Here is a 17,406-nt window from a genome sequence, read left to right on the forward strand (position 1 = left end):
GTTATTTATTTATTCTCTGAAGAAGTGACTTACACTGAGTCACGAAACGTCAGAAAATCTAATTTTTCTACTCATTGGGATATTACAAATATATTACTATTTATTTATAGTGAAACACTATGTTTTTCAATTAATTTAAAGAATATAGAAATAGACAATGTTAGAAATAGAATGAATTTCTCACTCCCTCTAGAAAAAGAAAATTGATATCTTAAAGTTAATTAGATATATCTAATAACTTTTATTTAGAGTAAGTCCCAATCATGTAGAGAATTATTTGTTTGTTTTATATTATTCCTTTTATTAAATAATAATCATGATTAATTTTCAATTGATTCACAGAATATTAACCTAAACTTATTTTGTTATTTTAATAGTTGAGATCATGAATCAATTGAAGCTAGACCAACATGAAAAACCTGGAAGCACAGCACGGCCATTTTGTCCTGTTGTGGGACTCCTCAGCAGTGCGCATCCACGATCCCGCCTCAAGAGATTCGAACCCAGGACCTATCAGTCTCGCGCGAGCACTTAAACGATAGATCACTGAGCCGGCATCCAACGGTGTTAATGCCTAACTTCAACCAATCCACGAAGTTGAGCAACCATTCACCAATGTCTTCAGTGAGTTAATATCTCCCAACAGACCTGGTTGAACTCCAATAGTTACTGCTTCTCACTAGAACTCCAGGAAATACCTCATGGAGCCAGTCACTAGTGAGCATATGATCATTATCAGAAGGGGGTTTTGTGGAGATTTTAGTAATTTTATATAATTGAGATCATGAATCAATTGAAACTAGACTACCATGGAAAACCTGGGAGCACTGGACGGCCGTTCCGTCCTAATATGAGATTCCTCAGCAGTGTTTTAGCTTCAATTGATTCCTGATCTCAACTATTAAAACTACTATAATATCCACAAAACCCCTTCTGATAATTATTTATTATTATTTTTTTCACTTATCATACAATTACAATAAATAATATATAATGTTCAAGATTGTTTAAATTTTCCTGAAAATTTAATGTTTATGTTTAGAAAAAGAAAACAATAACAACAAACCATATGATAGACATCAACACCGCTGGATGCCGGCAAGCTCAGTGGTCTAGTATTTAAGCGCTCGTGCGCGAGACTGATAGGTCCTGGGTTCGAATCTCGCGAGGTGGGATCGTGGATGCGCACTGCTGAGGAGTCTCACAATGGGACAAAGCGGCCGTCAAGCAGTGATTCCAGGTTTTCCATGGTGGCCTAGCTTCAATTAACTTATGATTTCAACTATATAAGATTATTAAAATCTCCACAAAACCCCCTTCTGATAATTTCATTTAGTCTTTAAAAAAAGAGAGTATATTTGAGAAAAGATAATTTATGCTAGAAAAAAATCAATCATAGGAAAGGTTGAGTGTAAGGGATAGACAAAATAATTGATTTTTTTCTCCAACTGATTTTCAGACAACCGGTAATGAAAAATAAATCAAAATTGAAATATACAATGTCTAGTTCATGAGAATTTGTGAAAAAACAAAACATACTACTAATATCAATGAAATTTCTTAGTAAAATTAAAGAAAAAGCATGGAAGAAAATGAATACAATGTTTGTTAGTAGTACGTCTTGTTACAGTGAATAGAAACTTCGTGAAGCAGAATTTAATGTATCACAATTGACAGTTGCTATGTCAACATGATTTTGGGCTTACGTAATATGATAAGTCAACTAGTCATTTCAATCTTTAAGATTTTACTATATTGCAAAGAGTGGTTGATACCTTATAGAAAGAAAAGTAGCTGCCATTATTTAAATAACGTTCACAGTCAATAAGATTTGAAAACGAAGCCTTATTGATAATTGTAAAAGAATGTGACTAAAGTAAGGTGTATTATGAAGACAATTAAGAGCCTCTGTTATGCTACGGTTTTATTCTTGAAGTAATTAGCTTAAAAAGATCGTGAATAAAATTTATTTATTATAAATCACCTCATAGCGTTGGGTAGTCCAAAATTGATAAAATAATTCAACTATCACTATATTTCAAACACTCAAGTGTTACTCAGTTTAGACAAATTACACCCAGCCTATTTGGTCAGGCAACGTTTTTTTCTTTAAAGCAGTCCAAAAAGATGAAAGTCTTCACTATATGGACAGTCGCGAACTACCGTTTACGTGTGTACTCCTAACTGTAAAATAATAATAATAGTTATCAACCCTCATTTTCTATTAGTCATTATGATCACATCCTGTTAAGAATACCATCTCTCACAACTTGTATAATCTTCTACTTTTTGAATATTCTTGACAATTTCAGCCTATGAAATCCTATTCTGCTATATCTGAAGCGTTTCGAACTCACTAGTTAGCGAACGGAACAAACACTTGTGACCAGAGACCGATAAGCTAGCGATTCTGACGCGTCCCAGAACCAGCTAACTAGAGTAAGAAGTCCAAGTTGGAAGCGGGGAAGATATATTCCGTAGCAGCCAGAAGCACAGCAATCGTAAGGGGAAAAAATAAAACGTATATATACAGCAATAAATTGTCGTTGGGCAGCATTACAAAATAGCACACTCAAAGATACAACGGGCCAATAGCGTTTAAGATATTTTACAAGTGCGAAATTCGACTCGAAGGTGAAAAGAGCGCTTTTGGCGCGAAAACAAAGAAATTCAAATTTTCAAAATAAAATTACAAAATTAGGCCATTTATCAAGTAAGTTCTGGGGATTTAACATCCCCCTCCACACCATCGCCATCGCAAACCACGTCCCAGAAGCTACCGACGTACAAGGTTGGATGCCCAGTGTTCGCTCGGGACTACAGACCGAATCATGGTCCCTGGATTGAAGCACGTGTGGTTAGGAAGGTGGGTAAAGTTATGTACGAGGTTGAGGTGGGAGCAGACAGGTGGACTAGGCACCGAAACCAACTACGTAAGCGGCCAGCTCCAGCGCGCTCATCGACTGAAGGAAATCTCCCGCTAGACATATAGTTGGATACGTTTAATCTGCCGGTAGCCCCAACACAAGAAGAAACACAACAAGTCGATCTACGGCCCAGAGGTAGTCACTGCGCCAATGGCGACAGACAGTCAAAATGCAAGTGGACCCCAATAATGTCTGTTATTAAAAAGGGGAGGTGTGGGGGATGTTAAATCCCCAGAACTTACTTGGTAAATGGCCTAATTTTGTAATTTTATTTTGAAAATTTGAATTTCTTTGTTTTCGCGCCAAAAGCGCTCTTTTCACCTTCTAGTCGAATTTCGCACTTGTAAAATATCTTAAACGCTATTGGCCCGTTGTATCTTTGAGTGTGCTATTTTGTAATGCTGCCCAACGACAATTTATTGCTGTATATATACGTTTGATTTCTTCCCCTTACGATTGTTGTGCTTCTGGCTGCTACGGAACATATCTTCCCCGCTTCCAACTTGGACTTCTTACTCTAGTTAGCTGGTTCTGGGACGCGTCAGAATCGCTAGCTTATCGGTCTCTGGTCACAAGTGTTTGTTCCGTTCGCTAACTAGTGAATTCGAAACGCTTCAGATATAACATATACCTAGTCTGCTGAAGCTAAAAATGTTTGAACGTTGTCAAGTTGAACTACAAACATGTCTAGCGTGAATTCAGATATCTTTCAATAAGTATAGGGAATGCAAGTACGGTCACTTATTTGAGTTTGCCAAGTCAATGTGATGAATCGGTATAACTCAGTCTAGACGTCTTCAGGAATACATGCTGTTATTAGTGATTCTTGGGGGAAAATTAGAACCATTCAAATCATGAACCGACCAATTTTAGATCACCATTGAAAACATGGAAACACTGGACGGCTGTTTCGTTGTAGTATGGGACTTCTTAGCAATGCGCATCCACGATTTCAAGTAAATTCAACAATCTACACAACCAAAAACTGAAAATTAAAGTGTTTGTTTGAGTGACGGCATACAGCGATTATGAAACATGAAGTAGACATGTTTATAAGTCACGATGCAGTTAGTCAACCGGATTATATCTTTGAACATGGCTAAAGTTAATCATAGATAAATGAAAACTATTTTACTGCTTGATCTTCATGAAATTTCATGTACATCCATCTACACTCAAAAAGTTAAACTTTATAGAGGTAACGTACTCCATTAAACTCAACTCGACTGTTTCTTGTAAACAATCGATATATATGTATAATTAACATAAAAACGTAGTTCCAGATTTCTGACGGCATCTAACCATATCATATCTGATATAGTGAGGGATTGATTAATAGATTTTATTTTACGTTTTCACTTAAAAAACAACTTGAAAGACTAGACCATATTTCTGTTGATTACGTAACGGTTATCTCAGACTGCCATAGAAAGTCAGTCGTAGTATAAATATTCAACTAGACGAGTTTTGAACCAAAAAGAATCAGAATATACATTGACTCGTTAAAAATTGTAGATAATCCTAGTAAGGATGGTACAGAGATTTCTTTTGATAACAAGTTCAAAATAGCTTCAACCAAAATAAATAGTCCAGTTCTCCAGACGATAAAATTTCTGAAACCTGATCTTTTATATATCCAGAAAGAAAAAAATAATCAATATTCATTGTAGTAAATGGATTTTGTCAATAATCAGAACGTTCATTAAGAAAAAGAAACAAAAAACAAATTGATATTAAGAAGAGATATATGTATATTAAAAATTATTCAACTTACTTCGTCTAAAATCATAATAGTTGGATTCTTTAAAAGATTACGAGCAATAGCTACACGTTGTTTTTCTCCACCACTTAATTTTAAACCACGTTCACCAACTATTGTTTCATAACCTTTTGGAAAATCTAAAATACATCGATGTATGTCAGCGGCAATAGCAACTTGTTCAATATCTGTTCGATCAGCTGATTGACGTCCATAACGTATATTATAATATATTGTATCATTAAATAAAACTGTATCCTGTATTAAAATATAAGAAATAAAATATTTGGAAGAGATTAGAGTTACGGTAGGATTCGAGCTAATAATTTCAGAATTACTATTTGTATTATTTATTATTATTACTATTATATAACCATGAGAATTGGTTGTTATTCAGGTTTTGAACTTTGAAATCAATCACTGATTCATATGTATAAAGTTGTCATACGAACGATAGTTTAAACTAAACTATCATGTCAGATACTACACAACTCAATTACAAGTGAATACTATAAAACAATGTTATACAGAGATAATGGTTGGAGTGAAATGTAGGAGTGGTTTAATGATTACATTGACGGACCTTCGATCACTAGGTTGAAAGTTCATGTTTCACATCACCTACTTCAGCCAAGATGTATCATTAGCCCTTAAACTAACAGCGTAGCTCAAAGTCCAATACATGAATCTAAACTTCGTAATTTAATTACATGACTATTAGTAAGATTAGGGTTAGAAAAACATAGGTCACAGTCAAATTCAGATGACTAAGATGAAATATCGGCACTGACTGAGAAAGCTCGATTCCCTTTAGTAACGTGCGTCACTTTTGACACAGACTAGATACTCATCCGCCAACCAAAGGACGAGCTTTTTGTGTAGCAGTTTGCTCTGTTCTACTTTACAGTTGTGAAACATGGTCATTAAGAATAAAGGATATTCGTAGGTTGCCAGTATTTAATTAGAGATATTTTTAAAGCATTACTCATGTATTTCAGGATCACCAAGTAAGCAATGCCTGGGTCATGTTAGGCTACTGGGTAAGTATGGTGAATCGATTGACGAGGTAGAGAATCACCATCAATTGAAGTGGTTGAGACATGTGTTACATATCCACAACCACTGCCTACCTCGATGGATGATGTCTGGTGTAGGAGTAGGTTGGAGGAAAGCAAGGAGCAGCGAAACCAAAACGTTTCACAAGCCTATGAAGTTACTGATACGTGGTTTAAGCCATGTTAATAGGTGTATAATAGATGGTTGGGGTCTGCGTGATTATCGTAGCCAATAGTTAGAGACCTTGAACAACGGCTTTAAATCGTCTGTAACAACGCACGTGCGTCCGCTCTTTGTCTTTTCTTAGATCCTACACTTTACTAACTCTATTTCTCTAGGATTTTCTTGGACAATTTGATTCCACTGTGCTAATGGGTTATGGGGAATTGAACTGATCTACGCACGTCCCAGGTTTTACGTTGAGTTCGATTGACTGATCAAGACTTAAAATCACCTACAAAATGTAGTATTAATACTGAGTTAGTGAGTGTAATTATCTTTTGTGAAAGTAGAACACACTAAGTTCTTAATAGCAAAGAGTAGATGACAACGAAATATAAAACACATAAACTCTATTTTAAAGATAGAAACAAAAATTTCATTTACCAATAACCCAAAAAGTATTAACTAATATAAACTATAATAAAAAAGATCCACCAGTGAAGTAATAATGATATAAACTTACAATTTTAGAAGTAACCTAGTAATTAAGCTATAAATCACATCACAAGAGTAAATTTAATAGTTGATTAATTGTTTGAGTATTATATATACATATTCACTAGTGTGCATGCAATCTTTTCAATGTATTTGTTAATTACATTGATAAGTTATCTAACAGTCATTCCACACTTATCCTCTATCTGGTTAATAAAAGCGTTGCTCATTTAGGCAAAAATTTAAAAAAAAACCCAACATTTTAATTGATATTTTACATCATGAGAAGTAAACTTAAGCATATGATTTCAATTGTTTGTGATGAACATAATAGTAATATTAATCTATTCAGCACTACTACTGTTGTGAATGAGAACACAAGTGGGGTCAACCAAACGTACTAAAACACAAAATCACAGAATGTGAGAATCATATAGTAAATATTTCGATGGAGTTTTGTTCTTTGAGCTGGATGGTTCGGTCGTGAAGCTTTCATCGTCCTTCTGAACGATATCAACTCGAAGTTTGTGCTGATGATGTCGTTCAGAAGGACGATGAAAGCCCCACGACCAAACCATCCAGATCAGAGAACAAAACTACATCAAAGTCATCCACCTGAGCTACAAATCTTCTCCACCATCTCATAGTATAATCATGCGGGTTTTCATATCCCTGGGGTTAAAAAAAACAAGTCTTTTCAAATCTCTTAATTTGAGAGTTTGTTCTATAGAAATAGAAGTGCATATTTATCATGGAGCAAATTGTGCTTAGCCATTAAAGTTGACAGTTTTTAAGTCAGAGCTAATGGTAAATGAGGGTTTTAAGATTTTTTTTGTGAAAACTCTACATTGACCCGGGCTAACTTAATACTATCACTGAAAGATAAATCATGTTGCAAAATTTATTTAATAGCTAAGAATTTTGAATCAGAAGATAAAGATGATTTTCTTAAAACTCCTAAGTGATTTTATTTGTGGGTATTCAAAAGTTTCGATTACTTATCTACGATTATGTTATTATCAATGTTATTCCTGATTCTTTTAATGTAACAGATATTGTAATCATCCTACGGTGTTGATGTATTCAATTTTGCACTTACTGAAATACTTATTCTTATTTTGTTATCCTCTCGTAAAAGGAGAACATTATATCCACGTACTCAGTAGTATTTCTATCTTAAATGCAAACAAACTGTGTCAATTCAGAACTGTAAGTGAACTTTTGTCGATGAAAAGTAAAGAACAACGCTTGTTGCTATTAAAAAAACACACTAAAAATAGAAGATGTAACCTACATATTCTTTAATAAATTTACTACTTATAAAACACAATTTCTTGTAATACCTTGGAGATTAGTTCACATAGCCAGTGTATTCATTTTCTCAAGTGTATCTTCGAAAATTTTAAAATGTTTATGTTAGGATCAAAGGACTTGGTAATCACGATACGCAATAAAATAGGAGTAGGATCTGACTAATGAGAACTATTTCAGTCCATGAGATAGATAGGATAAAAGGTTCAGAATAAATCCTGATTACATAAGTGTTAAAAGGTACATATGCCAATTAAATTTACACTTGCTGAGAATCGGAAGGTATGGGATTTTTTTGTGTCAGTAAAATGAAAACCAACAACGCTAATGTATGTTTTCCATATGTCTTTTGAAATGGTTGAAACGTTTCCATAACTGTGTACATGAGCGTGTACCAATGAACATATGGTAAGTAAAATCATTGATTCCATCGATCAATTTCTAAGTTCAAATAGTTAAAATCAGTGAATGAAAATAAAGATTGCTCAATTACATTTTATACCTAGCACAAGAGGTTTCTAAGGAGGCTGGAGACGTAAAAGTACAAATTTAATAATTTAACTCATTTACCAAGTACAAGTTAATGTGTTTAACAGTGAATTACATAATGTTTGTGTGACACCAAGGAATGCTGTTCGGCTGTTTAAACTAAAGTGGGTGGAGCTGAGTTCGGACCTGAACCTTACTTTTTTGAATTAATACTGACTAAATATCAATTTGTCATATCCCTATTAACCATTTATCTCAGATATTTTTCAATGGCTTGGATATTGCTAAACTAAAGGCTATAGCTCCCCACTAGTATCACAACTCTGTACAATGACAGGTAGTAACGAAGATAAATAGTTGAAAATAGGATAATCCCATGCTGTAATACTGGTATTTTGTAATGAAGATTTAGTTTTAGTTATGAGCTGTATTATTTGTAGTAAGGGATATTTGGTAAACGTTTTATTGTACATGATAAACTTGAAGTAATGGATACTCAACATTGTACATATTCACCTATGGTTTTCTACAGTTCAAATTTGTTTAATTTAACTCTACACTTAGCAAATTTTTTAAACGAGAAAAATACATATAAAGATAAAATTAATGAGAATAAGGAAAAGTCAAAAAAAATCGAACAAATGATATATAAACATATTTACTTGTGGCACAACTCCAAGTGACTGACGTAATGATGCTTGAGTAACTGATTTAATATTTTGTCCATCAATCAAAATCTCTCCTTCAGTGGTATCATAGAATCGAAATAGAAGTCGAACAATTGTTGATTTACCACTTCCTGATTCACCAACCTTTTGAAAATCAACCATAAACAAGAAAACGTAAAGTTACACACTGTGTATGGAATTAAATTGATGACTGAATTGAGTAAAGTTAAATTATACCCAAAATTTAAGCAAAATAGTAGACACTATGAATTATGAGCATATATCTATAATATGGAAATTCCAGTAAATGTTCTTTCGAAACATCAAATTAAGTTCATTAGTATTGTCGGAATCAATTTTTTCCGAGACCATAGGGATTATCATGCTGAATTTAATGACGAAACAATTGACATGAAATGGTTGGAATCAGTCACAATTTGAATGGAACAGTGGTAATATCTCTATGTTCCTAGTTAGAAAGACAGTTAAAGACTGCAGATGATTCTTGTTTCAAAGTGCTAGTCACTACAAAATTTAGTTAGCAGGATTCCTGTCAATCCTTTTCCAATCACTCAATGTTACAACCACTTACATTTCAAGGAAGTATCATATTGTGTAAACTAATTAAATATGTAACAGGAGTCATAATGATTTATTTTGTTATACAAACTCAAACGAGATTGAGACAATTTGTAATGTTGATTTAACGTTAAAACTAACACTACTTATAGGTAGTATTAACTTAATAATCTATTTTTCTTTATCTGGTAACGACATTTGCTGATGGATGGGAGCAAAAACTATTTGTATGTTGAACTTTTAATATATATCAAACATTTTACAAATCTTATCAGCCAACATTATTGTTTGTTTTAATGTCGTTTCGTTCATAATAGTTTTTTTTTCCACTAGATCAGTCATGAACTTTAAGAGTGACTATGAAACATTTTTTCCAGTTTCAACGTTGATTTATCCTCAGTATGGGGTTGTGGAGATTATTGAGTTTCATTGAAATCATGATACGATCAATCTTAGACCATCATTGGAAACCTGGAAGCACTGGACGACCTTTAAGTCCTATTATAGGACCTTGGTTCGAGTAGCACGTGCGAAATCGTGAGTGTGCACTGTCATGTACCATACTATGGACGAAACGGCCGTCCGGCGCTTCCAGATCTTCAATGGTGATCTAACACTGATCGGTTCATGATTTCGTTAATTTATTTATTACCAGATTTCACTTCATTAAGATACCTTCAAAATATCCTACTGCTACTATATTCACAACTGATATTATTTATTAGTTAATAATATCAACCAAAATAAACAATGTACGAACATGGGAAAAGATTGTATCCACGATAAATATCATGAAGCTAATACTTTATGCACTTGTGAAACATGACCATTCCAGGCTGAGAGCATTTTATGACTCTGCGTTTTATCAATATTATTTACGTAGTGCTGGTGACATCTTTTAAAAATAAATCATTTATCCACTTGTTCGTTTTTCAAAAAATCTCAACTTTGATATTGGAACTTTTTGAGCTAGAGGGCTTTGATGAAATAGACCTTTTTAGTCCACCCTGAAGATGTGAATCTAGTAGAAATAAAAATGTTGGTTATGAATAGTGAACAAATTGTTGTGTTTACAAACCGAGATGCATAAGCACCTAGTAAGGTTAGTTTAATCGGTAATGAAGTTTAAAAAGTCAAAGCGGATGAAATATTGTCAAAATGGTGATTACAGGATAATCAAACTGTTAACTTTGTTAGTTGAACAGACATTAAATTATCACTTACCAAGGCAACAGTGTGACCCTTTGGTATTTTGAATGAAACATTTTTTAAAATTGGACGCCTGAATAAAATTAAAAAGCAGTTAACCATGAATAAAATTGAGATGTAGGAAGATTCTTATTGAGTGATAGGAGAGATAAATTAAGTTTAATATTACAAATCAAGAAAAAAAGTGAATTTCTGTGACCATTGGTATGTCCTAAAATATGGATAGATGTCTAGTTGAGCTTTCCTTCACTTAAAAAGTGAAGTGGCTGACAAAGAATAAACAAAAAAGCTCTCAGCATGTCTTGATGGTCATCAGTGGATTGGTAAACATATATTGTGAATAAAACTCGAACTAATTCATAATCTATATAAATCCTTAAGGGGATATGTAGTCAGATAAAATATAGAAAATTGTGAAACATTATACAATTAAGGATTGTAGTTACTATCATACAACTTTAGTGTTATTATCCATCGAACTTCTCATGTGTAAGTTGTAAAATGAATACAAAGCAATCAAACTTACTACTGAGTACTTTATTGCAGTCGTAGATGAAACAAATTCAGAGTCTGTGGTTGTCTTGATCAACAATGTAACAATGTTTTAGATCCTTTTCTCTCTCTCTAAATCAAAAATATTGTTTGAGAACTGATCTGCAGTAGCAATATCCAGTGAAGTAGTTGGGTACATCGACCACTTCAATTGTCTTGGGAATTTCATCAGTCCTCGTGAATTTGCATCGGACGAAATTCTGGTACGGATCTAGAAGGCTCCCTTGGATTCTGATAACTTCTATCACCTATGGATTAGGTGACACGTCCATCTCCCAACCGGACGAGTATACTGCTCAGCAGTTTGCTCCATCCTAATTTATGACCGAAACATGGCTTTCGGACACAAAGGAAGTTAGTGTGCGATCATAGTGACTTCGGAACATTGCTTGCGTATTTTGGGACCACCCAGTGAGCGATTCTGGTGTTAAATGTAGGGTACTGAGTAAACGTGGGCTAGTGAATCTTCATAAACTAAATTGGTCGGAACACATGCTGCTTATGCCCAAATTTCTCAAGTCGTCAACCATTAGACTGAACCGTTAAAGTAGGTGCACACTACCTGGTTGGGATTTGAGCGACTATCGCAACTGGTGGTTGAAGACGTTGGATGACAAAGTTTAGAACGGGTTGTATTGGTGCAGACGCATTCACTCTGCCTTCACCTAGATCTTCAGTCTTGGGATCATTATATATTTTTTGTTCCGGAAATTCATTAACTCTTCTTGAAACATACTATTTATCCCTAATCTTGTCTATTACAACTGATATTACTACTGCTCTCGGATTTCGTTGGATAATCTCACCGCACTGTGCTCATATGGTATGGCAACTTGAACTGATGCACGTACATCTCAGGTTCTACGTCACGACAGTCTGTCATGGTGGTTGAATCAATCTTACTTTCAAGTAACAGAATTCCGTTCCATTCAGTTCGATTTGTGCAGCCCAATATTAACACTATCTGTCGTAAAATTAAATTCTTTCTGAAATTTTCCGTATATGGCTGAAAGCTTGTCCTGTCAATCTTCATCTTGATTGGTTATTGATAGACTTTGACTCATCATTGTCTTCATATTTGTTTGGACTGTCTCTTGTTCTGATCAGAGGAAGCAAATATATTTTCATAAGCCGTGCATATGTTGTTGATTCTACTAGCCAATAAAAGCTTTTTATTCTCACTTGATTTCCTCACTCAATTAGCTGGTTTGGGTATGTGTATAGGAAGCGAAAATTTCAGTAGCTAACTCAGACGACTGAACAACATTACACTTTCGTCTAATAGTACGTAAGTCGAATGCTACTACATCCCGATAATAAGTGATTGAAGGTAAAAAAAATAAGTATCATTTCTGTTAGATAGTAGATTGACCTTAGTGATGAATATTAATTAGCATGAAGCCTCGGTGAAGAGCATCCTCACAATTGTTCTCAACTACCTAACATTCAGAAATGGTTGCTGCGATGTATAGTCAGTTTAATTGGTGATCATATTGCAACCTGATCAATAGAAAGCGATCAGCACCAAAAGTGCTCCATGAACATGGAAAGAATTACTAGTCAGTAAGTAAAAATTAGTCAATAAAATAAACATCTTTACATTCATTACAACGATATTATTAATAATTATAATCATAATCGTGATCATAATTACGGCAAGATGGCCTAATTACAGTAGAAAAATTGTCCAGAAAAGACAAACAAAATACAACCTACATACACAAATTAAGAAAATGTTATGCATTAAATGCAGACAGATAACTATTGAGAAAGAGGTACTTATACGCTGTTAATGTAATAACTGTGAACGATTAGGTAGTGGTTTGTAATCCAAAAAAAATTGATTAGTTAATTGACCAATACTAGTTAATCGGTAATTGTTTTAGTACTTATCCATTTCAAGATTAGTAAATTTAATAAATACGGTTATAATAATTTGTCAGTTCTACAAACTATTCAGGTTACGGTGTATTGTATGCTACTTATGACATAAGTAGTAGATAGCATCAATCAGAAGTGGAATACCTGGCAGCAGAAGGTTGAGAAGATCTGATCGAAGAGGACGGAAACAGATAGTGGTTGCTATGGCAATGAAGGATTTATGATGTTTGATACAATTAATGGAGGATTTACAGATGAAGTATTGAACACATGGTTTTCACATTTGATAAAACAACTCTGTAATTCTGTATTAAAATACAGTTGGTTATCCCCACATGGCTTCTCGTTCATAAGAATGGCATAAGATAAACGAATTTCATGTATGAGAGACTTACAATTTACTCTACAAATTACTCACACAATTGACGACAACCTTCCAAGCAAGATATATATATATAATTGTCGATTAGAAAGTGAGGTGTTATACGTAGTCGTGAAACTCCAGCTCGGTTCTTTTATGAGTAAATAAGTCTTGAAAATACCGGTTAGGTGTAAGAACTAACAAGTCAAACGTCAGGTAAATAATAATATTAATAATCACAAGCAAATCGCGTTAAAAAAACTAAATGGCTATCAAGATTAATGGTCTATATATAATGGAAAGTTATAGGTTTGAGTCATTTTATTTTCACTTTGAAGTTTGTTTAGAAAGGTTGAAGTAGATTAATAGTTCGAAGTAAGAAGCACTAAAACATCATATTGTAAAAAAGTTTGATGTTGAAAACTGAAGAAATTATAGAAAATATGTATACTATAACAACAGTTATAATCAATCAAGTATTTGATTTTAGATGTTTTCAAAGTAAGATATGTGACAGAGCCAGCGATTAGTGCTGAGATAAGACGTATAGTACCGAATAGAACAACCAAACCAATTGATGAGGTTATGCGCTTTGATCAACTAAAGTGACTTAAACATCAATACACGTGCTTAGTCACTTTCTTTCGAATATATCAAGCTGTTTGGAGTAGAATTAAGTTGGAAGACCCATACAGATGATCGAACTAAGACATGATATCAATCAGGAAGTTAGACCCTAAAGTTACCATCCGCAAAATAATTATAGTCTGTGATTAAAAACTTTAGACGATGAGTTCTAAAATTAGATTCAGTGGGACGGATGCATACACTCTCCATTTTATTTTGAATCTTAAGTTTAATATTATTTGGTAGTTTTTAGTAGTAGATTTTATTCATTTCTTTCAGTCATACTCCATATTTTCGATTTTTTTTACTGTCGTTGATAATTATTTTACAATTTTTGATCAAGGTCTTAGTAATCGCTCTTTAACGATGATATAAGAATATAGAGATTCTGGACGATGCCATTTAATCCCGGATTCTTTATTATTTACAACCGATTGGTTAAATGAAAGGAAAAGGAAACATCACAAATTGACCTTAGTTAGATAATCATTGAAAACCAGGAACTATTTGACAACCATATCATTTTAGTATGGGGGAACTCATAGGTGCATATCTACGATCTCAAGAGAAATCAATTCTGGGATCTGTGGGTCCCACAGTCAGCACTTAACCTTCAAAACACTGAGCTGGTATCCAATGGTTCATCATGTTTATAACCTCAATCAATTAAAGGTATTGAGTTATCCTATTCCAAAGCGAATGTTGGGCAAGTGCCTCATGACCAGTATGTTTGAACTTCACTGGTCATGACTAACCAGTGCTTCCTGGTCCTCACTGATTGTGTAACCAAGATCAGTTCTTAATACCGATAGTGAAACTCATAAATCTTCACAAACTCTTTACATTCATCTATGGATGGATAATTTTGGAAGGAATTTAGGTCAGTTATACTATTAGAAAGAGAAGTAATATTACATAATTTTTTAGTAGGAAATAAACTTACTCTGGGTTGTAGAAGAAGCAGACATTATTGAACTCAACAGCACCTTCTTTGACAATTAATGCTTGAGCATTTGGTGCATCAGTAACATCAGATTCTTGTTCTAATAAATCAAACATATTTTCCATATCAATAAAACTTGCTTGTAGTAGCCTGGTTAAAAAAGAGATAATAATGATAATGACGATAATACTAAGGAACAACGAGATACTATCTATCGAAATAACAAGGAGAGGAAATTGAAAGTATACAGGAATAACTTGTTCAAGGTTATTTCAACCCAAATGGAATTCAACAAAATATATCTACTTTCCTAACATTTTAAGTAGAAAAATTATTTTTCCTTAAAATGAAGTGGTGAACTTAATAAGTAAATGATCTTGAATCTCCAAAAAGAAACAACATAGTGGACGCTTTCAAGGCTGAACTCGCAGCATTTCCACAGATGTTATAACTTCTTTAAACAGATAAGCAATTTTAGTGAAAAACGGAAACTGTTATAATTAAGAAAAACAATCAGAGTTCTTTATGCTTAAATGAGTAAAGCATTCAAACCACAACGGATTTCATGGTCACAGCGCTCTAAGGTCGTACAGTTTCGACTCGCTGGTACTATCATTAAACTTCCAACCATCGTGTTATAGATCAGAACTCTAACCTATATTTCAAAGGTTTGTACACTGACTAGCATATTTAACCATCAAATCGCAGACAAGTTATGGCCCAGTGCATGAAATCACGAACATTTTCTGAATCGTATTGAATTTTCAATTGCTACTGTATCAGAAAAGTATCACAATGACTGACTATCATCTAATAAGTCAAAAATACCATTGTAACTTGTTATACTGATTGAAGTTAACGATGAAATGAAAAAGGAAACGGAAACAATACATAGTTCTCATTTAGAAACGCAATCAGTTTTCATATAAATCAGGAAATACAATCAACATGGTGACGAAGACGTGTTTAATGTAAACAGATCAGTCCATTTACTGGGTATATATTACTCTATTTAACAGAGATAAGTTGACAAATTATGGAAACAATCGAAAAGACTTTATTTGATGACAATTATCGGAATATTTCTTGGTTCGATTACAAACCATTTAGAGATAAGATGTGCCTGATTTGTGAAAGTTAAAAGTAAATATGTGAAATACAAGTTTAACAGTTTTACATTATTCCATTGTAGTCGAAACAAGAAATTCGATAACCCAAATCTCTTAGCATGTTTTTAATGTAAATGTTCAGACTTACTACACTAAGATGCATGTTTAGCATTAATAACAACAACAACACATCTACGCTAAATCGGACGTATTTATTTTACTCATGGAGAGATATTACCTTACTTAATGTATAATAAAATGGTGGTTGATTCAAAGTTGATATCTACTTTAAATATCATGAAAATGTTTGACATTTTTGCTTTCGAAATATAATTGTAAATATTTACATGGTTTGTCAAATAGATACACAGGTGAAAATGGTAAAGTTTTTGATGAAATTTGAGAAATCCATGAAATATTGAAAGTTGTTGATAAGTAAAAATGTCGAAATAAATTTAATAATTGAAGCTAGACCACCACGAAAAACCTGAAAGCACTAGACGACCGTTTCGTTTAATCTTGAGACTCCTCAGCAGTGCGCATCCACGATCCCGCATCGCGAGCGAGATTCGAACTCAGGACCTACCAGTCTCGCGCCAGAGCATTTAACCGTTAGACCACTGAACCGTCCAGTGCTCCCAGGTTTTCCATTGTGGTCTAGCTTCAATCGACTCATGATTTCAACTATGAAAATACTGAAATCTCCACAAAATCCCTTCCAAATTTAATTAAATGGATGGAAAGTTTCATTGAATGATGTAAGAACTTTAAGACTAGAACCACTGTCAATACCATCTAGTGACGAAAATGTTAGACATTTATAGTGGTACAATCAATATATCTTTCATTTTGTCAATGAATTTATTTATGATATCTATTTATTTAACAGATTTGGTATGAATTACGAGTTTAAACAACAACAACAACAACAACCAAAATTCAGATCCAGTAAGTATATTTGAGAGTTCATAAAAACAATCCATCATCCATATTAGTACTGACCTGAACATCAATTTCATGTGAAAGTGTATTTATTTAACAACAAAAAACATTTAAACCCAATATTGAAAGTTTAGTAATTAAATATTAGATTATTTCATATACTATAGAATAGTATGCAATAGAGATAATGGTATTTTCAATATCGAATGAAAAAATTAAAATTTAAATTATAATTAAGTTTGATTTTTGAAAAGGTAAATCATTATGCATACAAATTCACTTGGTATTGTTTGTTTGAATCTTCTCATTGATGTTTAGGACTGCAATTGATCAGTC

General features: G+C 33.4%; 1 protein-coding gene across 1 annotated transcript in view; it reads right to left on the reverse strand.

The window, feature by feature from the left end:
* The window catches only part of Smp_134890 (putative atp-binding cassette, sub-family B,member 6,mitochondrial precursor (abc6)), a gene marked incomplete at both ends in the record, with an annotated part of 22,714 nt that extends 5,576 nt beyond the window's left edge, over positions 1–17,138 (reverse strand). The window contains 5 exons of the mRNA XM_018799625.1: positions 4,702–4,944; positions 8,862–9,011; positions 10,671–10,728; positions 15,020–15,169; positions 17,131–17,138. Coding sequence (XP_018651395.1) covers positions 4,702–4,944; positions 8,862–9,011; positions 10,671–10,728; positions 15,020–15,169; positions 17,131–17,138 — 609 coding nt within the window. The remainder of the gene's footprint in view (positions 1–4,701; positions 4,945–8,861; positions 9,012–10,670; positions 10,729–15,019; positions 15,170–17,130) is intronic.
* Between the last annotated feature and the right edge of the window lie 268 nt (positions 17,139–17,406).

Source organism: Schistosoma mansoni, chromosome 3, assembly GCF_000237925.1.
Source record: "Schistosoma mansoni strain Puerto Rico chromosome 3, complete genome".
Lineage (NCBI taxonomy): Eukaryota > Metazoa > Platyhelminthes > Trematoda > Strigeidida > Schistosomatidae > Schistosoma > Schistosoma mansoni.